Source organism: Xiphias gladius, chromosome 11 (genome assembly GCF_016859285.1).
Source record: "Xiphias gladius isolate SHS-SW01 ecotype Sanya breed wild chromosome 11, ASM1685928v1, whole genome shotgun sequence".
Classification (NCBI taxonomy): Eukaryota; Metazoa; Chordata; class Actinopteri; order Istiophoriformes; family Xiphiidae; genus Xiphias; species Xiphias gladius.
In genome coordinates, this window is record NC_053410.1 from 14,387,476 (window position 1) to 14,413,527 (window position 26,052).

The window sequence follows — 26,052 nt, forward strand, 5'->3', positions numbered from 1 at the left end:
TATTGAGTGCCTGTTCTGTAGCTGACCCTGAACTCCGGCCGCTCTGTGAATGGGAAAATGAAATCAGACAATCTCCCCGTGTGGATTAATAAAATATCACATCGTTAGAGATCATGAAAGACATTGTCGGGTTTCTCGTCACCTGAGATTTCTGTGGCAGTTTGCTTTATGCCGACAAAAAATAAGAAGTCGGGGTAAAAAGTCGGACATGAGTCTTCCACTTCCCGTCTTTGTTTCTTAGCATGCATATTTGTATAAAGCTGAGGTCTGGAGAGCCTGAGTTGGCCAGAAGACAACATCAGTCAATTGGAATAGCACGCCGTAGACCTCATGTCTGAGGTTCCACCCAGCCTTATGGAGTAAAGACCATATCTATGAAAGGCAGTGAGTAACAAGCCGACCTCCATAGATATTATCATCCATGTCATAAAGGATGATCCGAGGCAAATCTTAGATCAAATATGTGAACGGTACCCATTTATAAATATATACATTATATAGTTAGTTAAAAATTAGCAGTAGGTAAGACAAAGCAGTCATTTTTATTTCTTTTACTCCTTTGTTTTAGTTTAAAGCACTCTGTAACTCAAGAAGAGTGTTATATAAATAAAGTTTATCATTATTTTTTAAAGGAATTATCGAGCAGATTGATACTCTCATGTCTGTACACTAAATATATGGGTATCTGTACTGCCAGTAGCCGATGAGCTAAGCATAAATACCGAAGACAGGGGGGAAAACAGATAGTCTGGCTCTGTCCCAAGGTAACCAGATCCACCTAGCAACACCTCTAAAGCTCACTAATTAACACGGTAGCTTGTTGTTTTAACATTTTGGCTTTTGTATGGATTGAACAAACAAAATATAACGTGTCAATTAGTGAGCTATTGAGGTGCTAGTGGGTGGATTTTGGTACCTTTGGACAGAACTAGGTTAGCTGATTCTAGTCTTTTTGACATGCTAAGCTAACCAGCTGCCGGCTGCGTAGCTCCAAACGTATGGTAGAGACATGAGAGAGGTATCAAGGGTGTCATCCAACTCACAGCAAGAAAACAAAGTCATTTAATTCCTACAGTGTTAAGCTATTCCTTTGTTTTGTATGAGTGGCACATGTAGTAACACTGTCAGGATTTCTCTTAGATCTGAGAAAACCTTCTCAAATGGTGCATGGTCTTTGTCTCAGTGAGTCTGAACAAAAATATTGTGTTATGTTTTTTAGACATGGAAACAATGTGATTGCAACTTTGACATTCATGTATTTGCACTTCTAAAATATATATAACCAAGAGTGTATTTCTGATGGGTTGTGTGAGAATTTACATTTTCTAAAGTAATTAACAGTATAATCTGGAAAATTAAATTTGGATTTAATTTGAATAAATTAATCCAAGCAACCTCTGTCACTCAGATGGTTATCTTTACTCTTGCAGGTACTACTGCTTTAAGTCCAGGTCTACAGAATACAGTATATTCTTGGTCTTTTGTCAGATGTACATAGAGAGCAAAGAGTACATGTTTGAATGAAAGAAAAAAAAAAGATTACATGTTATGTTATCAAATGAAGCACACAAAAGTATGTACACAGACATAAACTTGCACAGACATACACACAAATACACTGGTTGGAATGCAGTCAGACGCATAGAGCACTGATGTCTGTTGTTGCACGCACGCTCCATCAGTCATTGCACTACACAAGGAGTAACAGGGAGGTCCTGTGCTCTTTGTTGTTGCTGTGTCTAGTCCCTTGTTAGAGAATTGATGACACTGTCTGTGGAAAACAAACAAGGCGGGAAGCTAAAAAGGTGGTCACTCACCACATACCTCTGACCCAGAGACACAGAGGCCATCGCGCCATGTGAGCAACGCCGCAACGCCGCAACGTCCCCCTTGGAATGTGCAGCAGTGTGTGTGTGCACACGCTCCTGTTTGTGTTTCAGTGATACCACAGCTGGAATGTGACTGTCTTGTGCCTGAATCTGTGCCTTTGTGTGTCAGCGTCCTACAGCGGCAATGATAACCTGCATGCAAAATGAAAACACGGTGATAAAAGAAACCTTGTTGGCACAACTTCTTTTTTGTCATATTTGCATTACACTGCTAGATGCCAAAACAAATGTTCCAGATATCAATGTCAAGGAAATGCAGAGAAGGTGCCCGTGAATGTTTGGCCGACTAATGCGTTCATCTAGATGTGACACACTCCCCCTATGGGCACTGTCTTGCCAGAGGCTACTCCTGTCACCCTCTGCTCTGACTCACACCTCACATCACAGTCCAGACCGTGGCCCCAGGGGCCTCACCACTACGTACACACCAAACCCTGCTCTGGGCCCCCGGGCCATCTTCTGGGAGCTCAAATCCCATAATTGCAGGGCTGACAGTGATAGCTAACATACGAGACACCCTCACCTGGTCGGAAAGAATGAAAACATCTACTGTCAAAGAGAAGCGAGGAGATGAGTGGGGGTGGCACCAGGTATGGGGAAAGTGAGTAACATCTGGGACAAAACCACAGGGTAAAATAATGACTTAGTGTTCTCTGACAATAGGTATTAGGATCAATTATACCACTTTTGTAAAGTACACTTTTTAAGGGGATTATGAAACATAACCAGTGGTTTAATAATCGGTGACAAGCATTTATTCATGTTTGATAAACCAGACATAAGCCAATTTTCCAGTAACTACAGACTGACGAGCCTAATGGATTTTTCACAACCTAAATTGTTTATTAAATGTTCATGTATTCCACAATCACTGAGTTTAAAGCACTTTTCTTTAGCCATCTGGGGGCAAACGCATAAATTGTAAAGACAACACTGTTATATTATTCCCTTGTAACGGTGTAAACAGTTCCCCGTTTACTCATCCAGCACAGATGGAGCAACAATAGCATACATTTGAAGCTGTATTTTTTGTTCACCTGATGACTGTAGAGCCGGTAATCACTCCCTTTTTTGCTCTGCCGGTCTCCACCGACTGCTGGAGGAAAAAATGTGTTCCGCTGTGTTCCCTGGCTAGTTGCTCACTCTGTGTAAAGTTCTGGGCCACATAAAACCAAAGCAATGGGCTGAAAGAGGGTAGAAGCAGAGTTGGAGGATTCGTCGCTAGGAGTGACATGTTTCACATTACATGTAGTCATTTGGCCCACTGTTAGTAAGAAATATTGACCAGACCAGCTTTAACTACATAAACTTGGTGGGTGCATGCAGTGGCCTTGTCTTAATATGACAGAAACATTAAGAACAATCACAGACTTATTACTGATCTATAAAGCAATAAAGATCTTCTCCAGACGTGGTTTAAGACCCTTAAAAATACACTGCTTGGAATAATAATTTGTGTCCGATATGATTTTTTCCACAAAAAAGTTCCATTGCCTAGTTAAAGTATGCCTTATTTTAGGCTGGCACTGGCTTAATGCATTGCACCATCACTATGTTTACACAACTGCACAAAATCAACAAATGCAACAGCCTAGTGCCAGTGTAATTAAGAGCAAGTACGGACTTATTAGTATCATCAGAAAAATGTACTTAAAAGTATCAAAAGTAAAAATACTTGTTGTACAGAATGCCCCTTCCAGATTGTTATATCATCATGTGGTGGATTATTATTACTGAATCATTAACATGTAGGAAGCATTTTATTGTTGCAGCCAGTGAAGGCGGAACTAATTTTAAATACGTTATATATTGTTAATGGATCAGTGCATATCTTATAATCTGATCATATGTTTTGTTTTGGGTATCATATGTTCTGCAAATTAATTAGTAACCGAGAGCTGCAGTAACTACAACTGCCAGATAAATGTAGTGGAGAAAAAGGTACATTTTCCTCCAAAATGTCGAGGAGTTAAAGTACATGACATCCGTGATCCTTGACACCAAGACAAGGACATGTACCTCAGAAGTTATGTGCTGAGTAAATGTACTTACTGGTAGTTACATTCGACCACAGAAAGCCATTAGTTACAAGTTATAAACATATTTAAAATATACCTTATTAGAGGGTGGCACCGTGTTAATGTATTCAACCGTCACTGAGTTCAACCACACATCCTAGGCCGAGCCATGAAATAGCCCCTTCTTTACCAGCCAGAAACATGAAGAGCCAGCGCCGAGGCCTAAAACGCATCGAACCCTGCCCCCAGTGTAGCTGAAATGCTTTCCAGCAAAGTCACGCTCCTGGTAGATGGAGAGCAGGCTTAGAGTAGCCCTCATTTATCAACCTCTTCTGCTCCTGCAGGCAGCTGCGGGGAGAGCAGAGAGGAGCTGGCGTGTTTACACCATAGCTCAGCTGAGGCCCTTCAGGACAGAACAGATGAAGACCCTTGCATATACTCATTTGTACACAGCCTTACATGCTCTTGCTCAAACGGTATGGAGCCCGAGCATAGTAACTGTCTGTTCAGTTCGGGTTCAGATTGACAGATTGATCCCTGTGTAACAGAGCTTCTACTGTTAAAGATGAAGCCATGTGAGACATTTATCTTGTCTTTCAGTAATTTGACCTAGATATGTATTATTTTATTATAAATGGGAAGACACACCACTGCAGAAGAAACTCCTACCCTCAGTGGTTCTGGTCGGGAAGGTGCTGAGGCATCTTTGACAAGGTTGTGGCACCATCTTGTGGCGAAACCCTTCATTGCAATGAGATCCCGAACCACCCACTTGCAGATGCTGGACATTTGTTGTGATGTTTGTCAGTCATGCTAGACAGACATTCATTGGTCACGGCCCCTGTGCGTGCGTGTTCTTTAACTTTGACCTGACCGGGATCAGTGCAGGGATTGGCTGGGCAGATGCATCTGGATTCTTATTGGTTAATCCGCTGACGCCCACTTTACATTGCCCCAAATCCAAGCGGAGGGTGAAAGTCCTCTCTCATCCCGTCATCTGTCCCGGTAACCGGTCGTCGCTTGTTGTCCACAGTCTTCAGTAAAATAACCATCAGATATGTCGGTGTTTTGTGAGGTCCCCCAGGCAGCCCCTGTAGCTGTCTTCAAGCTAACGCAGGATTTCAACAATGACCAGTTTCCCAGGAAGGTGAACCTCGGAGTTGGGGGTAAGTTGTCCACAGTAAGTCTGAACGACAGTCCTGCCGCCAGCCGCGGTAACGGTGTCCTGGAGCAGCCAGCCGGTCTCAGTTCAAGCTAATGGTAGACAAGCTAACGAAGCTAGCTAGCTAGCTAGGTAGTCACCTGCAGCCGCCGTTACATCGAATTCTGGGACCCGTGAGATTCGGTGACCTTTTTAGAAATTCCTCCCGAATATGCCCACGTTTCTATGTAGATGGTCACGGATCTTGTTTTGATTGCAGTTCTTGAAATATGTCGCCCCCATTGCACTCAAATAGTGACACAAATTCTGTTTTCTGTCCACCAAAAATTAAGGTATGGTTACACATGTGGATATCTCCTGCCATAATTTTCGGACACATGGTATTTAGATACAGTCACAAAGTCTGGTGGCACAAACTCATGTTCAGTCTGGTGGTCTGTCGGTGAAGTATCTGGTCTAACACGTCCTTTTCGATTAGCCTCACAGAATCTGACAGGTCACAGATTTTGGTGGAAAACTTGTCAGTAGCCATTTCTAGTCATTGTGAATTGATGCTGTAAAATGTCTTTTTTTTTTTTTTTTTTAGTAACGTTTACAGTCGTGGCGGATATCATAACGTTACCTTGAGATTGACACGCAGATTGTGAGGATAACTGTCTTGAGAATTGACTCACTCTATTTCCTCAGACCCTGTTGAAAGTAAATATAATTGATAGCTCCAGTCAACCCACACCAGCTTCTGATTGCAGCTTTGCTGATAAAGTTTTCATTGTTGTGTAACAGTGTAGCGCAGAGTGGAGTCATCTCCTGGTTTCCTCTCTTTCTCCCTCTTGCTGTAACTCTGCACAATAACCTCTTCCACTGTGGACCGGGGAGTCGACTGGATTAAGGTTCCCTCATGGGACAAGAAAAAAGCTACCGACAGGAGTTTAAATATCCATGGCTTGGTCCTGCTTCTCCCCTTAACCAGGCAAATGGCACATTTACAGCCCTCAGCGCAACTGTTTTCTTAGTTAATCTTATTAATTAGTAATCCTCGCTGCTTACATTGCAAAGGAGCAGTGTCAGAAGCATTGCCTAGCTCTGTTGCGGCAGTGTGTTAATGGCACGGCTTGGCAGGACGAGGCTACCTGAGTCCCATGATTAGTGTGCTAGGCTGAGGCCTCATAATCCCCTTCTCTTTTCAAGACACACAGTGCTGCAGATGGTCATCAGCTACAAGGCAGCTGGGAAATGTAGGCCACGCAATGTCTAGTGCCACATTTATTAAAGGTCATATCTAGAGGTGGAACAAGTAGTCCTTTAATTGATGAGTCGGTCGAATGAAAATTAATCAGCAGCTATTCTGATAATCCACTAATCATGGGAGTAATTTCTCAAGCAATAATGCAAAAAAATAATTGAGTGCCAGTTTCTCAGTTGTGACGATACGATGCTTTATCTTATTTTATAATAAAATTCATATCTTTGGGTTTTTGAAGATGTCACGTGGGGCTTTAGGAAATTGTGATCTGTTTTGTCACTATTTGACATTTTATAGACCAAATGATTAAGTGATTTATCTAGAAAAAAATCGCCAGAATACTCAAAATAATTGTCAGTTGCAGCCCTTTGTCATATCAGCTCAAAATTGACAATTCATTTCTACTGTGGATGAAAATAGGGGAAAAAAACTCACTGTGGATGACATTTAGCCTGAGAGCCATTAGTGAGCTGTAAAGCAAGTTAATGGTCTCTGTTCTGAAGGTATAAAGGCTATTGTATACTTTAGTCTTTATCAGATGGTGATATGGAGTTCAGCTGTCTAAAACACACAACGGGTGAAAGTACATGTCTGTTAAAATATCTTTTGAAGTGATCTTTCCAGGGTCAGTTTTACACAGATCCAAATGCATCGAACTTCTTAAAATGGAATAATATAATAAAGAGTTCTGTTGGCTGTTCTGGTTGAGACATACAGAATATGTATCTTAATGTGAGTCAAGAGGCCAATTAAGACTGAATGAAAAAGGTAATGTAAATTTAATTTTGGTTTTCCTTAAATTGTTTCTTGCAGCCTACCGGACAGATGAAGGCCAACCATGGGTGTTGCCAGTGGTGAAAAAGGTGGAAAAGATCATTGTGCACGATGACAGGCTAAACCATGAGTACCTGCCCATCCTGGGCCTGCCTGAGTTCAGATCAGCAGCCTCCAAGATTGCACTGGGAGACGACAGTCCTGCCATCAAGGAGAACCGAGTTCGTGTGCTAAAAGACCATACAATATTTCAGTTTCTGATATATTTACATATAAACTGAAAGCCTGTTTCTGTCGCTGCCAGGTGGGAGCTGTCCAGTGTCTGGGTGGTACAGGTGCTTTGAAGATGGGTGCAGAGTTTCTCAGGCGTTTCTATAATGGAAACAACAACACCAAAACACCCGTCTATGTGTCCGCACCGACCTGGGGTACACCTATGCAAACACACAAACAAACAGTGACCTGGCACAGAGTTGAAATGAAAATGCATCCCAGAAAGAAGCTCCCTATTCAAGGACTTATATCTTTGAATCCATTACAGAGAGTTTTATAGAATCACTATTGACTTTAGACTCAGTAGGGTGTTTTATTAATAAATGTCCCACTAAGTGTAGCAACTTATCAATGATCCAGATTTGTTATCAGCTCGAAAGCGAGAAGCATTAATAAAAAAAACATATATTAACCCTTGTTTCCAGAGGAAATATGAATAATTAAACAGAACATTGGCATCAGTTTTTCTCACTTTTTTGTTCCAGAAAATCACAATGCAGTATTTGCCAATGCTGGCTTTGACGATGTCCGTCCATACAAGTACTGGGACGCAGAGAAGAGGGGCCTCGATTTGGCTGGTTTCCTCGGTGACTTGGAGGTAGGTGGTGTGTGATAGGGAATCTGGTACTACTTAATTTTGGTTGTCAGTCATTTTCATTGGGAGTTTACAGTACCTCCTCTTCTTCTCTCTGTTTCCTGCAGAGTTGTCCAGAACACTCCATCTTTGTCCTGCATGCCTGCGCCCATAATCCAACTGGCACAGACCCCACACAGGAGCAATGGAAGCAGATCGCTGAAGTTATGATGGTATCATACACATACCGTACATGCACACAAATACAAACCAACACATTGTCTGTTCTCTCGTCTCGGCAATCACCACCAACAAAAGTGTCAATTTAAGCAGAACATGGTTTTGCGTGCTCAGTGTTTATCACAGTATGATGATTGTTTGATCTTTTATGCTGCTCTTTTCCAGAGGAGGAGGCTATTTGTGTTCTTTGACTCAGCTTACCAGGGATTCGCCTCGGGCAGTCTGGAGAAAGATGCCTGGGCGGTCCGCTACTTTGTCTCCATGGGCTTTGAAATGTTCTGCGCTCAGTCATTCTCCAAGAACTTTGGCCTCTACAGTGAGTGACCCGTGGGTGCATTGAATTGCGCATGACGTGCTTGCAAGAGAGTGTTTGTATTTTCCTTAATCATAATGACAGTCACGAAGTGCTGTATGCCCCATTTTAACATCAGAATAACAGATAGGCCCCTAACTTAGATTGTTGGGCAAAGAAGAACCCAGCAAATCGTTGTTTGTTTGTTTTTTAAATGGCTGGATTTGACATACAGTGGAAACAATAAGATATGTTAGGCAACTTATGGCAGCCAAATTCACATGTACTTACTGAAGAGAAGAAATTACGTGAAAAGGAATCATCTCAATCCACACCCGTTTTATTTTCAAATATGACAAAATACTGTATATGATCAGCAAAGCATACAAATAAAACTACAGCTAAAAATATATTCAGAGAAAACAAGAAGAGGCTTTCACATTTAGCAAGTTATTGCCTCTTCAGAATGGGAGCTGTTTAATCATTGTCAGAGCAGTTTTATGCATGCCAACCTTTGCCATCCATAGGAAAGGTTTCAGAAGCAATTTAGACAGGTAAATTAAGATTAAGATATATCAATGTTGGCATCTACAGGTAAAGAAAGTAATAGCTAAAATATTGTTTTATAAGTGAGGCGTCTGTCCCATCAGATGAGCGTGTGGGCAACCTGACCGTTGTGGCTCATGATGCAGACAACCTGAAACGAGTTCTGTCCCAAATGGAGAAGATTGTCCGGACCACCTGGTCCAACCCACCGTCTCAAGGAGCTCGCATTGTTGCCATCACTCTTAACTCACCTGAGCTCTTTACTGAATGGTCAGCACAAAATATCCATATAAAAAGAACATTCAAGGCACTGCATGAGGTCTAACAGTAATAATGTATTTTCTGATGGTTAGTTACTCTTTTCTGTTTCTTTGACTCAAGGAAGGACAACGTGAAGACCATGGCCGACAGGGTCTTGTTGATGAGAGCTCAGCTGAAAGCTAAACTCCAAGCTCTGGGGACACCGGGGACGTGGGACCACATCACAGAGCAGATTGGCATGTTCAGCTTCACAGGCCTCAGCCGTGAGTACAAAGACCGTGTACAGAAAGCGAACGTGTCCGCTCACACACATACACATCTCAGCACAACCACCGCACACATCCGCATTCAAAACTAGTATATTTGGCACAGCAGGTTGCTGCAAGTACACAAAAAAAATGCTCACCTCAGCTGTATCGGTTTCGGGGAAAGAATCTGGTTCCTGTGAGTGTTGTTTCAATTCCAGTGGAAGTTAAACAGTTAACATACTCCACATCTCAGAAGTAGTATGGATTCACTGTGCACTACTTTAACAATGTAGGAATTTTAGCATGTGTTCATAATATTACAGAATGTATTTCCCTTTGTTACACACACAGATCTTTACAAGATCTGTTAAGTATCACATTAATTATCCGTAAATATTTAAAACTGGTTCTGGTGTATTTCCTGCAGCCAAACAAGTGGAATATTTGGTGAAGGAGAAACACATCTACTTAATGGCCAGCGGTCGCATCAACATGTGTGGTTTGACCACAAAGAACATCGACTACGTGGCTGAGTCCATCCATGAGGCCGTCACCGGGGTCCAGTAGGAGATGACACTACCCACATATCTCCGCACTTCCTCCTGCCTGTCACTGAGCCGTCCTGATCCCAGGGACAGTGTTTGTATCCAGCAGATTTCCTGGAGCAAACATAAACTCTCCTTCGCACAAGTATACAGACAGCTCATTGGCCCTTCCCCCTCCCTCCTTTTCGGTGTTTGTGCTAAGCTAGGCTAAACACATCCTGGACCTATTTCTCTACTGAGCTGTTCATAATTTGTCCTCCAGTTTATTCTGTGTTGGTCACCTACTTATAGCATGTACTTAACTGATTTTTATTCGCCCCACATGTTGTGTACTCTTTGTGTATGAGTCTTTACTAGGACTTAATAGAGGGTTAGTAGATCAGTAGACCGTGTTACGATTTCCTCGGCAGTGCTGACTCTACCATCTAAAAATGTTTGTCATACTGTTCTGATTTATCCATTTCAAGTGTTAATAGAACATTTCCAATTTTATTTAGCCTGCAGAAACGAGCATGTATAAATAACAGTTGTGAAGAACAGCTATTCGCTATTAAAGTGGCCAAACTGTCTCACTGTAGCTTTAATAGCTGTATTACGTTTATTGCTAGATGAAATGTGAACAAGAGATAAGTGTTCTCAGGAAGATATTTTTAACTTGAGCTATGTAATTTATTAATGATACGGTCCTCTGCCTAAAGGGGATATACTAATTACCTCACTTTTAATCATTATTTATGGAGTGTTCTTCCAGTCTGCATTCTGTGCGCACAAATGGCTCTGGCATTATCCTAACAGGTGTTGTGCCTCGAAAGTAATCTCAGTGTTTTCTGCTGCCAGCTGAACGTTGTGACGTTTCTGGTTCAGTCAGGTTCTGCAGGCGAGTTTGCACAGCGAAAGTCTGCACTATTATGTAAGACCCGCATGTCAGCGGCACAAACACATTAATGATCAACTGTTTTGCTATTGTGTCACTGTGCACAGTACACCAGTAGAGCGATCCTACCGTTGAACAGATGAATTTAAGCTGAAAATGTCCTCAGCAGACCGTCAAATGACATGAATTAACTTCTCTAATAAAGAACTATAAATAGTATGTTTGTATTGTTGTCATATATTTTGGAGTTGGGTTTAACGGTAATGTTTGTATTTATGCAGTACCCTTCACAAGCCTCTGTACCAATTATTTGTAGTGAGTGGCCATTGGAAATAAAATAATCCAGTGTACCCACTATATTTTAAATTGGACAAATATAAAACAGCAGAAAACAAATAGTAGACAAGAATATTAGTTCAGTCAGTTTATTAATAATTCAATTTTCACTTGCGTCTTGATATCTTTGGGTAACTTATATTATCATTGAACTTTACATCATAAAATGTACCTTTGCCCATTTATCCCAGACAAACAGTATATCAATTTTTACAAATAGAAATATAAATCAGTGTAAACCAACTGCAAAATCTCTGAAAGCATTCAGCTGTGGGAGTTGTCAGATCAAAAGACTTCCCGTTGTGTGTTCTGTGTATATAGAGGGGTCAATCTGAATAGCTAAGCAGTGCAGCATCCTTTGTACTTCCACAGCCTTACCAGGCAGAATGAATGATTTCACTGCGTGTCCCCAAACACCACCTTTGAAGGGAGGTGGTGGCTTGACGTCAGCGTGCGTCACATTGCTTCCTCTTTCATATCTCTTTCTCTCTCTGTGCTGCTGAGCAGGGTACCTGCCAAGATTAAAAGTGCAGATAGGCACAGTCCAACCTCTGCTTGCAGTGGCTTTAGCAGCCACTCGCAATTTAGAAAGGATCAAATTATTATCTTAGTATGAAGGCTCCAACAAATCATTTCATTATTGCAATAATATTTAATTTCTATAAGGATGGCTTTAAATTTCCCTCAGTGAGCGGCGTTCTATGGCCTCCTCCTTCCTCCTCAGTATGCACTGTTACCTTTGACCTCACTGCCACTAAAGCCGCCACCCCTATGTGTTTGTAGTAACAGTTAAAACATTCATAAAAACCTCTTTTTGTCCACTCTTAGCAGTTATGCCTCCAGATTCCTCTCTCTGTGATGATCCTCAGTAGTGTAAATTTTCAGTAAGTCACACACTGCACCTCCGTGGGGAGAAGTGAATGCAGATTGGAATCATCCTATTCATGCATCCTTTTACGTAAGCATGCATATGGAAAAAAACGGGGGTTTCTACAGGGGATAAATCTACGGTAAAAGCAGCATAAAAAAAACATGCAAGTAACAACTACTCTTCCTCAAGAATACTGATAAGATTCATTTGCAACCCAAGTCCCAGAGATCCCAAAACCCCACAACCCCTAGCTTATTTTTAAATGGTGTGTGCAGCTTTAGTAACTGACCCTGTGAGAGATGAACTCTACATAGAAAAGTGGCTGTTATGGTAGCTTACGTTGAGAAGTCATCACACTGATGCAGGAACATGCGCCAGCATGTTCTACTGAATGCAATCAAAAGACATGACTTGATGTTACCACAATTAAACATGTGGTAACATCAAGAGAAAAGGTGAATAAGTGAAGGTGTTTGTTTGATAGAAACACTGAAACTGTGTCCATACAGCTACATAAGCAGAGAGAAGGCCGTGTTTAAATGGGAAGATAGAAAACAGTGTATGTATGAAACACGTATTTAAATTAAGAAAGGTGAAATTGCTAAATGTATGCATGTATGTGGTAGTGTGGTGATATATTCAAGCCATTTACAGTATATGAGAAAACCTATATTGCTATCTTCTAATTATTTATTCTGACACTGTATAAAAATTAGTATAGAAATTGTCTTTTCTATCTCAGTTTTTTTTTTTTTTTTTTTTTTTAATTATGCTTACCTCTCTAAACTTGCTGAGCGGTCAGTGTACACAATAAGCTGTCATTCAAGCTGAGAATTAATTTATGGCCTTTTTAAAATAATTGTGTTCTTTTTATCTGGCGTAAAAATTGTGCTCTCGTCGAGTGGCTTTTTCTTCTTAGCCGATGGCTAGTGTGTCGGGTTGTGCTGGCAGTCAGTGGCAACCTTATGGCAACGTTGGGACAGTTCCCTGTGCAAACAACGGGCTCAGTATGTGGGAACCGCCTCGTAATAACAAATAAATAATAAATACTTTAGCATTCATCGTTTGATCAAGTAAAACGTCAAAGCTGGCGCAGATATTATGTGAGGACCATGTTGGGCTTGATCTCATAGACTCTGTAATTAAATGACAAGCTATGCTGCTGTTTCGGCGACACATTATGGCTTAAATGAGATGATTAAATGTTAACATCATGGAGAGAACTTCCATAAAAAGGTAACACTGACACGGTTTGCCCCATTAACTAAAAAACATGACCTGCTGGGATCCACACAGTCCAGTGTAAGGCTGGATAAATCCAATACTATGTTGTTTAGATTTGTCCAATCAAGTTTTTTTTTTCACATTTGTCCCTCTTAAAGTCAGCAAACGTTTTAAGGGTGCGAAGTCTGGCAGATGTGGGACAGAGTGCGTCAGCTGGGACCTGAGTATTATCGGCGGCTACAGCAGATAGGATGGCTCAGTCTCCTGTGAGAGTTGTGTCAGATCATGGAGGGAGTCTATGAAGGAGTGGTTGTTCAGTGAGGATGCCGAGTGGATGACCAAGAGGAAGAAGGTGTGTGTGCCTCGCCCCTCTTCCTCGGTGCCACTGTGCTAGCTCGTCACTGGTGGTTGCTCCAAGCCTTCCTCCAAACTCTTTTCCCCGTCCCGAGACATTTTCCTCCTCTTGTTACCTAGAAACGGAGAACATGCTGAAATTCAGTTCATGCCTGGTTGAACCACCTGCCTGAAAGTGTAGCTAAACTGTTTTCTCTTCTTTACATTTGCTTTAATCTGAAGAAAAACAACTTAATCAGGGTTTGTTTTTAAACACATTTGCATTTGCTATTATCTGAAATAAGGTCAGCTGTACTAAGCAGCACAGCTACTGCCTCAAATGAATAAATAAAAATAAATGAGTCATAGTGTATCCGAGCCAGCAACGACAGTTGCATCTGGAGAATATGCTCAGCAGGAAGGAGTAGGTTGCATCGAGGGACACGACACATCACCTGTTGCTAAGATACACTGTTGCCATGCCTGACAGAAAAGTTGGGGCACATCTGACGGTAGGTGTGGGCGTTCTGTCTCACCAGTGTTTGTGACAAAATGGCCCACTCACTCAATTTACGCAATAGCTTCTTTCCAATGTTCTCCTCGGAGCTTGACAGAGACAGAGAGCTGATGAAGGGAGAGGTGGACGGCTGAGACTCTGTAGGCACATCTGAAAGACAGACGAGAGAGAGTGCGATAGAGGGGATGCAGCAGAAAGATGGAGAGAAAGAACCCCCGGACCTATGCTGATATGTAGGAATACAGCCTACAAGATACAGTTTACTGCAGGTGACAGTTGTGAAAACTTTTATAGACTTAAAACTGTAAAATTTGACCAGCCACTGGAGCCACAAATTACTGGCACATTGAATTTTCCTTCATTCTCTAAGATTGTCTTGAGGCAGTTGCTTTAAAGGCATCATTATTAGGCAAACTTGTGTAGAGTGAACAGAATGGGATCACGAGAAGGAAACAACAAAGTGCAATGTGTTTGCCTACTTTTGAGATAAAACCATTGAAATATGACGTGCTAAAATTAAATAAGAATCGAGTATGGATGGGCCTGTTTTCTCCAGCCGGGACGCATTGAGCAGCACTCACCGTTCTCTCCATAATTTTCCGGTCGGTCCTCGTGAATGTAGGGGATCTCATCCATGCGGAGGAACACAGTATCATTTGGACTCCTCTGTCCATCAGATTTACTGCCTGTGAAGAGAGAATTAGACCGATCAGCTCCAAAGCAGCTGCAAGTAGCCGCATAACAGCAGCTGGCTTGTAGCTCTGCCTATAGAGGGAGGTAGAGAACTTGCTATTTATCAGTCAGGGGTTTATATAGGGTCCAGTAAGAGGTTAAGAACCGTGGTGACTGGTTAATCGTTAAAAGTATGAGTTTTAAAAATCCAAATAAAGGTGAGCTACAACCATTGGAGGGGACTTAATTGGTAAAATCTGGGTTGTTGTGATTGAACATAAAACCTGGTGCAATATAACTGGACGCTACTCTTCTATTGACAACCAACAGAACCATCTGTCCTGTGATTTTTTTTTTTTTTTTTGTCACTAAGGCAAACATACACAAACTGGGTGGCGTGTTACACTCAGCGAAAGACAGATGGTATGTGGAAAATCCTTTAAGCCTCGAAACCAGTACAGATTGGTTGCTGCAATGTTTGCACCATTTTTGTCAGTGAGTCACTATGGGTGTTTGATTTATTGGATTATATTCATTACTGATTATTGTAAATATAGTGAAAAATGATTAAAACTGCAATTTGTCTCAGGTTATGCTCTTTATAATCCTGAGCTATTTCAATTATTTTCTCGGTTATTCAATTGTGATTTACAGAAGAGCTAATCCTTTAATAGCGGAGACCTGAGGGACATTATCTTGTTTTCTCATTTAAAAAAAATCTAAATTCTGTTATGAACAGGGTTGGTATGAATGTCTTTGGGGCTTTTTATTGAGTTTATTTTCATTGGACTCACCAGTCATCAGATTGTACATTTTCAGACAGGATCAGATAGTTACATCAATCGTGTATTGGTCCTGAAGGACAGGTTTTTTGCCTTAAGCCCCACAAAGCATTCCAAACAGTGTGTTTGATCCTTTGAGCTGCCTCTTTCTTCCTCTTGAAAACCTCTGCCAGTCCCATGAATCGTGAAATTCATACCGAGCCTCGCGAAGCTACATTGTCGTTTCAATTTCAGGATGACGAAGGACAATGCTAATAAATACAGTATAAATGTGCATTAAGGCCGCTGATATTGTGTGTTTTCAAAGTTTCTTTCAGAATTTTTATTCTCGTCTAACAACCTCTGAAACAGTATTTAGACTTTGGAACTCAAATACTCTGCGGTGAATAATTTTAGAGTCAGCAGCACTTCAGAGATATACAGTACACTGGTCAAACCCATTAAACCTCCGTTTTTATCAGTAATTAATAAATCCAATTTAAATATCAATATTTTTTCCAATTTATTACTGTCTGTAAAATGTGAAAAACATTTCAAATTTCCTCTCATAGTTAAGGTGGAAACGGTGAATGTTTGGCATATTTGCTTGAAAAAAAAGTGTAGTAGTTTAATTTTCAGTGCACTAACTGATGAATTGAATGGTAATGTAAACACAGTTTATATACCCAGCATATTGTCACGAAGCATCGACACTACTTACGCACGATACGGTTTCTTTCATTGAGCTGGGATGTGTTGCGAAGGCCACCGTGGGGATGAAGGTGTGCAAGGCGTGCCAGCCCTAGCCGAGTGTGTGTGTGCGTGAGGGGGAGGGCAATGCTGTGTGAGCGAGCCTCTGGGACCGGAGGCTTCCCTTTAGCATCGGGATCCACCGGGTCTGGTGTCTGAGGGGAGCTGTCCATCCGGGTGGCTGTTAGGGCGTTCTGGTAGTGGTTCCTGGTGATCTGTGGGGACAGAGAAAGTTTGTGTTATAATCATATTCGATCTGCATGCGCACAGCTGCCTTTCTGCCTATTGTAGCTAATCCCGGCGCATGTGGACGGAAGGGAACATGGACTGTACTGGAGAGAGAGCAGGACGTTGAAGCGAGAGGGCACTTCCGTCTTTTTAAGGCTAAAAAAAATTAATGGTTGCAATGGAGCACAATTATCCCCGGTGATTAAAGGAAAGAGGGTGTATGGAGGAGAGAGCGAGAGGCAGGATGTCTGCGTTCAGTCAAAATCAGGGATTAGGACATATCAAAGGCAAACGCTGCAGCAGAGGAAGAATTTGCATTTTCGGGAATTTTGAAGATTAAATTGTGGGAACTTAAAAGTGCAGTTGCTTGCTTGTGCTCCCAATTTTTTACCTTGAGTATGCAGGAAATTATACATTTAATTAGAGTTTATAATTATATACTGTATACAATAATTTAGTGATTTGAAGCTTTTTCATATGTTTCTGTGTTACGTGTGTAGGTATTTATGTTTGTGACCTTGATGATCTGCAGGTCTGTGAGCTGTCGAACTGAGTAGTCTGGCAAGTAGATCCCTCCTCCTGTAGTGAGCTGACCCACACTGCCTCCACTCAGTAATGAATCTGACTGGTTCAGACCACTGCCTCGGGAACTGTACCTGTGACCTGAACAGAACAGAAGAAGAAAGCATTCTTTTAGTTCTGTATTTCATACGTGCATCATCGCTATGGGGTCAAAATGCTCTTTAATTCGATTTTTCAATTTCTGTGTTCGTGCACACGGGAGTAAAATAGATGTTTCTGACTGTGCCTTCTTCCGTGTGCACAAATGAAATCTCATTTTTACTTGCTGGACTTCAACTATGGTTACATGCACTGCAGCTCTCTCCAAGATGTGGCTCATTTTCAGTAATTAAGGAAAACAGCCATGTATTGTATTTCTGAGTCCAATACACGTCCATCAAAATTAAACAAGAATAGAAAATATTTCATTAGTTCTCAAAATGAGCATGAACATGTTTCCAAAACCATTTAAACAACTAGGGAAATGCGTTTCTCAGGGAGTTTTTATAAAGTGTCAGTGAAATGAAGTTGTCACTATTTGCCCCTTTTATTTAGACAAAAATGTCATGTTTTAACACAAACAGTTTTTTGACAGACCCACTCTTTACATTGTTAAATATAATCTCATTCTTGATAGTGCCATACTTTTAAAAGATATTTAATGTTTTCACGTCTTACTTACTTTACTTACCTTAAATTAAAGCTACTGGAGAGAGTCGGGAAAACCTGAATTTCAGCAGAAACTGAGCATACTTTTAAAATATGACTGATGGTACTAGACATGGAAGGTCCTTTCTATTCATCTATATTCTGTTGAGTTGAGCACTGCCTAGCTGAGTGGCAAGAAATGTTGTTCTTGTCAAGTCCATTGAAAAGCAATGATTCCGAGAGAGGGCAATTTTTTTTTAAAGCAGTAAAAAAACTGCTCTCTCGAGATGGGATACTTCTGCAGTTGCTTAAGAGAGACTTCTGTATTCTGTCATGTCCTAAGAAGGCATTTTCAGATATTTAATGGGGTCTTCCAAATTGCTTTAGGCTCACCCTTAACATCACACATGCAAAACATGTACGCAACCTTCACAAGAAACCGAGAGAGGGGGAGAGCGAGAGAGAGAGAGACTTTCTGCTTATTCTGCAGTCTTAGCTGGATTTCATATAATCCTGTGCAGGTCATGTCCTTCCGCTGGGAAATTCTCTGAAATCACTTCTTTTAATTACTTACTTCCCACGGCCGCTGCTGCTGCTGCTCTTGAAGGCTGACGCTACACAGGCGCTGGGTGGGATTTGGAGCGTAAAAACACTTCCACCCCCTGCACTGCATTAGTTTTGTGAGCATTATTGCTGAACTCTCCCCGTTGTCATCATCGTCATCATCATCATCACCGTCATGCTCATTGGGAGTCCCCTAGAATTATTGCTCTGTATTGCTTCATACGCACACTTACTTACCAAGAGGCAGGGGTGGGATGAGTGCTGGCATGCCATAATAGGAAAACGCTCCATTTTCAAAGCGGAGAGCCTCTTTTCCTATCTCTACCTCCACCCGTCCCTGCAACATCAACACAGCCATTTACATGCATGAGGTCTGAGCTCTACGCTCATGGTGTGAGCACTGAGTTGATTACTCATCCAATCGAGCTTATCACGCAGGACAAAAAAAAGAAGAAGTGATTATCACATGGTTTATTGATTCATGTTTCACAGCCTTTCTGTCCGTTTGGGATTTACCTGCAGGATGAGGACAAAGTAGTCGACAGGTTTGTTTCTCTGGAAGAGGTAGTGTTGAGATGCGTGTTTGTTCTTGGGGTTGAATTTGAGTTCCTGCACCACGCTTGGATGTTTGATGAGACGCAGCAAGATCTTCTCCGACAGGTGGCACGGCCTAAAAGGCTCCACCTCTACAAGATAGATGCACATAGACACACGTGCGTGCAGCCGCGCGCAGACACACACAAACATGCACACACACACACACACACACAAAACAAGAGTCAAAGAAAGAACACCAAATTCCCAGTCTCATGTCGTCATCCTCGTTTTACCCTGCACTCCAATGTTCATCCATGAGTATTCTGCATAAAATACATGCACAGATGCGTAAACACACATGCCATGCTACCTGTAGCCAAGAAGCGATGTGTTGCAAGCAACAGCTGGGGCGAGATCTTCACCTTCATCTCATTTTCTGCCAGTTTGAAGATAGAAAAATCCTGCAGTTTCCTCTCATGGTTGGATACTCGTCTTTTGGTCCGATTATCAGCTATGAACAGATGCAGATTGCACATCAAAGAAAGTGCATGGTATCCACCGCAGATTTCACTTCTGATATATGTGCTTTGATAATAGCTGAGTGAGGGAAAGGTGTTGATTTGGTTTGTCTTACTCGATAATCCACTTTAGAACAGGATTCTTGTTTGCACTACAAGGAATTAGCAACTACTTTTAGGTTCCGGTGATCTCATTAGTTGATGCGGCTTTATATGCTGCATGCTCACAAACACTACAGATGGATTTCTAGACATGATTTCACTTAGTAAGTTTATCTACAGCTACAGATATGGTTTGAGATTATCTGGTCCAGAGTTTATGAACACCCACACAAGTGCATCCATGACAGAGACTGCTTCACACGCTCTGCATGTAATTAAAACTGTAGCACGCTTCAAAATTCAATGTTCCTTTCTTCTGGGAACGGGGGCTTTTGTGGAAGCATATAATAAAAGTTAATTTTCCCTAATTGTGGCATGCAAATAGTAAAATTCAGTGCGTGACAAGAAAGTACAGAGCAGATTAGATATGAAATGAAGGGAGTGTAGCATTTGAATTCCTCTCTGTGGAGAACCTTTTCGACCAACTAAAGATGAGCGGATTATGGGGATTATCTGTGAGACTGGGCCATTTATGCACATTATTTAATTATGCATCAGCAAGGAGCTGAGAACGGCAGGGGAGAGAAGGTGGGATCAATAGTTTAATGAGAAAACAGAAGAGTAGATGGTAGAGAAAGGAAATTGCGATGTTCTATTCATACTACAATTCTACTGGTAACATCCCTGATAATTACTGTGTAAATATATACTATTGAATTGGGCATTTTCCAGTGTTGTTGTGGACCACAGAGCAGAACAAACTGTCAGCTGCCGTGACAAACTGAGAGAAAATCCATTCAGTACGGGGGCTGGAAATAACATAAAATTGATTCATAGCTAATGCATCAGACACTAAAAACTCAGAGCTTCAAAATCAGCATGTTAATGCATCATACTTACTATACAGGTCTGTCTCGTCCACAATCTCAGACTTGATGATCTCTTCTATGACGTCCTCCAGGGTGACGATGCCCATCATTTCATAAAAGGGGTCTCCCTCCCCCTCGCTGTTCACCCTCTGCACCACAGCCAGGTGGGATTTACCTGCGGTCACCAGAAAAGTAAAAGGATGAGTTCGAATGTTTTCGAAATGTATGCTCGTGCTAAAAACTGCAACGAGAGGCAACGTCATTGGATAAAAATAGCACGAGTCAACAGCCTCCAACTGGATCTGTGCAGTCAAGATGAAAATCAGCACTAATACACCAACTGGAGCTGAGAGACTGTTAAACACAGCAGAGATTTATCTAAGAGCTTGAATATGAAAGTATTTCAATTGTCTGGACTGCCTTTGTGTGTGTGTGTGTGTGTGTGTGTGTGTGTGTGTGTGTGTGTGTGTGTGTGTGTGTGTGTGTGTGTGTGTGTGACTAAGATTAGAAGTAAGTGGGCATTGGGGGATTAGTCTGGAGACACTTTGACAGTTTGGAAGACTTGGCCCTTACGTAAACACTGAGATTACACAATCAGTCTGGGGATGCCTGCTGACTAAACTGCCCATGCTGCTGCCACCTCTGTAGACACACGTCCATGCACACCGCGCACAAAAACACAACGCATACACACTTTACACATCCATGAGTAGACCCAGCGCCGCCACTCAGTTAGTGTTTGGCTGGACGCGACAAGCCTGCCAGTTGCAACGACACAGCTCGTCAACGGCATCTCTGGAACGAGTTGATAAAGCAACTGTGGCAAGAAATCAACGTTGCCACCAAACTCGAACATCACAAGGAGAGGTGAACGGGACAGATGACCATGATTGTTGCATTAGGTACAGCACAAACTAGTTGTTACAATTTTTTTTTTTCATTTTCAACTCACAGATATGTTAAAAAAATCAACTATTACGCATTATTACGTATTTAATGTAGATTATTGCTTTGTCCTCATAACTGTCACTCATGGTTTTTCTCACATCAACAGGTAAATCAGTTTGGTGACCAAATAATTTATCTAACCAAATTTATGATGTCACTAGGCCACAGATTTCAACGGAAACATAAACAGTCTCCAACCTCACTTTGAACAAAATCAGCAGCTCATATGAGATGGGCCGATTTAGGGGATCACTGCCAAGGGATAAAATGGATCAAATGCTTTAATCCACTGCAACAAGAAAAAAAATCCTGATTGACTGACAGGCAGCCATCTCCAAACATGAAACTCTGGCTGTGTGGGATTGGCTGAGATGGTGCGGTTGTACTCATCACTCAGCAGGTCAGCTTGTCTGAAGAGCTCAGGTGAGTCAGAGGTGGATTTGCCCTCAGCTGCTGATGTGCCTGGGTGCTGCATTACATCATTCGCATGTTACATAATACCCTTGCAGAATGACACACACACACACACACACACACACACACACACACACACACACACACACACACACACACACACTTACCAGACTCACAAACGCAGACGCACATGCCCGAGGCGAAACTGGGTCTACCATGGATGTCCCTTTTGCCAATGTTTCTGCTCCGCCAGTTTCCCAGGCTCCTCTGATCTGTGTTTGAACTCCATGTGTTGTTTTAGATCACGCATAACATATTTGCATATGATTGGGCTTAATGTGTATTTTTGCTGTGTTTTTTCTGCAAACATTAACGTCATACAGTACCATAGAAGGAATTCATACATTGTTTATATGTCTGCAGCTATTTTTTTCTTCCTGTTTTACACCCTTGCACACACAGCAATTTAGTGCACACATTTAGTCCATTAAACCATAGTGGCTGCCTTCTATGACTTGTTTCGTGTCAACTAAAAGTTTAGACTTATTTTGTGTGTTGCTTAGTGTATTAAAATGGTTTCTTTAGCAGAGTAGTTGTGTGCAAAGGTGAAAAGTAACTAAATACTTTTACTTAAATACTGTTCTTAAGTACAATTTTACGGTCCGTGTACTTTGCTTTATACTTCTACTCCACTACATTTCAGGGAGAAATATTGCACTTTTTACTCCACGGCATTTATCTAACTCCCATAGTTGCGAATTGCCGTTCAGAATAAGACTATATATACAAAATATACGATCAGCTTATAAGATGTGAAGCATATTGTTATCAGTTAAGCTATCCAACAGTGTATGAAGCAATTAAAAGTAGATCCACCTTGACCAGCTGCATAATTAAAGTACCACTTACGCCTTAATGCACTGATAATAATAATCCAATGACATAATAATATAACACTGACAGGCGTCTTTCTGCACATTTTGTTCATAATACTTCTGTACCTATACTCAAGTAAGATTTAGACTGCAGGACGTTCACTTGCAATGGAGGGTTCTTATAATGGGGTATTGCTTTGCTACTTTTACATACGAAACTGATGGAATGTCTCATCCCAATAAATTAAAGTTTTACAGCACATGTTGTGTATTCATAAAACTTTCATACCATGAAAGCATAAATGCCTGAAGTAAAGAGCATATGTTCCTGGTGACATTTCCATCTTTTCCCCTAACACAGACCTCACCCCTGCCCATTACCCTTCTCAGTGAGACATCCTCACAGCTTCCAGCCAGGCTTCCTGAACAGCAGGAGTCTTTAAATCATGAGAGCAAAGACGGCAAGAGGCGAGAGGGCAAGGGAAAGGTTGGAGCTGAATCTTTCATGGCTGCTCTGCGGGCTTGAATGGCAATGACCTACAGAGTGGAAGAGGCTTCAAAGTCACCGCAGGCTGACAATTAGCTGCGCACAAACAATCTAAAGGTGACGCCTGACTTAACCCTGCCACCTTATTTATAAATCATCATAAAACACGCAAACAATATGGAAACACGCGCGCGCAAACACGGCGTCAGTCTCGAGCCCACGGATCACAAAGCTCTCACTCACAATGCCGAACAGGAGGTAGGTCTCCTGACCTGTGAGTGGCAATCTAATTAACGACCCCGCCAAAGTCACCGCCGTGTCGTCTTTCACACTCTGATTGGACGACGGCTGCCTCCAACTGGCATCTATGGAGCTTTCTTCGTCAATGAAACAGATTGACATCTTAATCCCCGCACTATAAACCAATGTCAACGAAATCCTTACATAACAGTTGATCCAGTAGCCTCTCATATGTCTCCATTTTACCATGTGATGCAGTCTGAGCTACTCGCGACCCGAGCATCGATTCCGAATCATGTTCACTGTTATCATCAAGACTGGAAGGGGTCCCTGGGGGGGAGGTGGGGGGGGGGCGACACACTTTTGCCTGGCAGTGAAAAGATGCTATCGCTGCACGTGTATGAGAGACGGAGCGCCGTGATACCGTGAATGCACTTCCCAGCAAAGATGCCTATCAGACGAAAGATGTATGAGTCAGGCAGGGAACATCGCCGTCCCCGCTGCCATTCCAGTGCAGGCAGGCTCGCTCTAAATTCCCCGCTGAAACAGCTGAACATTACATTTAAGTGCAGAGCTGGTAATTGATGACACATGTAGAGAGGGGAAACAAGCAGGGGTTGTGGGGGCAGATTAACTCCGCGGACTTGTTTGGGATGGGAAAATTGCTTTCACTACATAAATTCTTAACATAATCCCATTCTGATCCATGGTAGCCTCTAACCTCTGGCTGAACCACACTCACTGTGTGACACTGTATCAGCTTTCACATATGGCTCTCCCTGCTCTCAAAGCGTTTTACTAGCATGCCCACTGTGAGCCAAAGGACTGATGTATATACTGATATCTGCCGACATCTTAAAAGTCACTTCAAAGGACAGTTGACTCCCAGGTATCAGGAGGAAGCCCTGGGACCGTTGCAAAACATGTGGCGCTTCACACACTCGACGCTGCCTTCTTGCAGAAAAGTCGCTCGTAAGTTCTTAGCACGTAAATTCAAAGGACGTACCTCTCTTGAATTCCTCCAGCATCACATCCAGCTTGGTGTCATTGAACACGCAATGCATGGGATGCTTGTAAAACTGGGTGATTGTTTTCAGGGGAGTGCAGTCGTCGGGATCCACGAAGGCCAAGTCCTTGACGAACAGGATGTCCACGACGTTGGACCTCTCGTTCTCGTAGACCGGGATCCGGGTGAAACCGCTCTGCATCACGTCGGACATGGTGCAGAAGTCCAGCACGGCGTCCGACGACAGCATGTAGCAGTCGGACAGCGGGGTCAGCACGTCCTCTACGGTCTTTGTCCTCAGCTCCAGGGCTCCCTGGATGATGTTGAGCTCCTCTTTGACCAGGCCGTGGTAAGGGTCTGTGACGCGCAGCATGGCCACCAACTTCTCCCTGGTGTAAAAGTTGCTGATCTCCTGGTGCAGCATTATGTCCAGAATCTTGGAGACGGGGTAGGCGATGGGGAAAAACACCAGCATCAGCAGGCGGGTCGCGCAGAGGGTCTTGGAGGCGATGGCGAGACTGTGCCTGGACGCAACGGAGTGAGGTAAAATCTCGCCAATAAAGAATATCCCCAAAGTACAGAAGGCAGTTGAGAGAGCAGTCATGCCTAAAATCTGGCACATCCACACCACAAAGCATGTATTTGTTAGCACGTTGCCCAGCACCACGGTGCAAAGGATGTAGTTTCCGTGTTTACGCACTGACTCTATTTTCCGTGCGTATTTCTGCTCCTTCTCTGTGCCACTGTTCTGCAGGACCCGCAGCTCCACGGGGTCCAGCGCCAGCATGCTGATGTTCAGACCGCTGCAGAGCGCAGACAGGCCCAGCAAGAGCACCGAGACACCCGCCTGGAGCCAAATATCTGCCTCCGGAGGTCTCTCCACCACCGCCAGCCAGAAGTCTCTGGTGCTGAAATGCTCCCATTTCACTCCATCGAACGCGCACATGGAGTAGTATTTGATCACCTCGCCTCTGCGCAGGTCTTTAGCGAGCAGCTCTACCAAAACGGAGTTGTGAGTGGAGGTGGATCTGAAGGAGCCCAGCAGCTCGATATCGGAGCTCCGGGCATTCTCCTCTTCACATGGGTTCCCTCTGGACCAGAGCCGCCTCTCCGCCTCGGCGCTGTCCCCGCCCGGTTCCTCTATGAACGCGATCCACGGGGCGGCAGGAGCGGCGTCGGGTCTGCCGGTGATGTTCATTCTGTCGGGATGCTCTGCAGCTGGAGATGCGGAGTAGTACACCCTCAGCATGAAGCGGGTCCCCTCGGTCGCCCTTAACACCCCGTCCTGCACGGACAACTCTCCGCTCTGGGTGTCCTCTGGCCGGACGCCGAGCAGCGCCGCTGTCGGGGGCTGCAGAGAGGAGAGGGTGACGGTGAGAACCAGGAGCGAGAGCGGACGCGGATGCAGCAGGATGCAGCAGAGAGCATCCGCAGCATCCGCAGCCATCATGCTGAATGAACTACCGAAGGACGTGGGAGAACTGGGTCACGTGGTCTGTGGATGGGACGGATGGAGCAGCTGGGTGGCCATATCCATGAAGAAGAGAATGGGTGCGTGACAGAGAGAGAGAGAGAGAGATTCAGGAGAAGAGAGAGAGAGAGAGGGGGGGGGGGGGGCCACCAGAGTCCTTAAATATACATGACAAACCGTG

The 26,052-nt window shown here is 42.9% G+C and overlaps 2 protein-coding genes across 2 annotated transcripts; one reads left to right on the forward strand and one right to left on the reverse strand.

Moving 5' to 3' along the window:
* The first annotated feature begins 4,846 nt into the window (after positions 1 to 4,846).
* Positions 4,847 to 11,141, forward strand: got1 (glutamic-oxaloacetic transaminase 1, soluble). The gene is made up of 9 exons (XM_040140000.1): positions 4,847 to 5,073; positions 7,126 to 7,307; positions 7,391 to 7,514; positions 7,845 to 7,957; positions 8,062 to 8,166; positions 8,339 to 8,489; positions 9,116 to 9,281; positions 9,393 to 9,535; positions 9,948 to 11,141. The coding sequence occupies exons 1-9, from the start codon at positions 4,965 to 4,967 to the stop codon at positions 10,085 to 10,087; spliced, it is 1,233 nt and encodes a 410-aa protein (XP_039995934.1). The 5' UTR covers positions 4,847 to 4,964; the 3' UTR covers positions 10,088 to 11,141.
* A 2,548-nt stretch (positions 11,142 to 13,689) lies between these two features.
* On the reverse strand, positions 13,690 to 25,847 carry LOC120796530 (metal transporter CNNM1). The gene is made up of 10 exons (XM_040139499.1): positions 24,401 to 25,847; positions 20,462 to 20,605; positions 19,312 to 19,452; positions 18,921 to 19,090; positions 18,642 to 18,741; positions 17,149 to 17,294; positions 16,375 to 16,618; positions 14,784 to 14,906; positions 14,269 to 14,358; positions 13,690 to 13,840 (listed from the first exon to the last, which is right to left on the reverse strand). The coding sequence occupies exons 1-10, from the start codon at positions 25,845 to 25,847 to the stop codon at positions 13,761 to 13,763; spliced, it is 2,685 nt and encodes an 894-aa protein (XP_039995433.1). The 3' UTR covers positions 13,690 to 13,760.
* Between the last annotated feature and the right edge of the window lie 205 nt (positions 25,848 to 26,052).

Bases quoted from the DNA above. Each gene is read 5' to 3' on its own strand.
- LOC120796530 (XM_040139499.1), bottom strand. From the start codon at position 25,847: ATGGCTGCGGATGCTGCGGATGCTCTCTGCTGCATCCTGCTGCATCCG. The intron at 19,091-19,311 runs GTAGCATGGCAT...TCTATCTTGTAG, and splicing joins ACATCGCTTCTTGGCTACAG to AGGTGGAGCCTTTTAGGCCG. The intron at 14,359-14,783 runs GTCCCGGCTGGA...ATGTGCCTACAG, and splicing joins CGGTGAGTGCTGCTCAATGC to AGTCTCAGCCGTCCACCTCT.
- got1 (XM_040140000.1), top strand. From the start codon at position 4,965: ATGTCGGTGTTTTGTGAGGTCCCCCAGGCAGCCCCTGTAGCTGTCTTC. The intron at 8,490-9,115 runs GTGAGTGACCCG...CTGTCCCATCAG, and splicing joins CAAGAACTTTGGCCTCTACA to ATGAGCGTGTGGGCAACCTG. The intron at 9,536-9,947 runs GTGAGTACAAAG...TATTTCCTGCAG, and splicing joins CAGCTTCACAGGCCTCAGCC to CCAAACAAGTGGAATATTTG.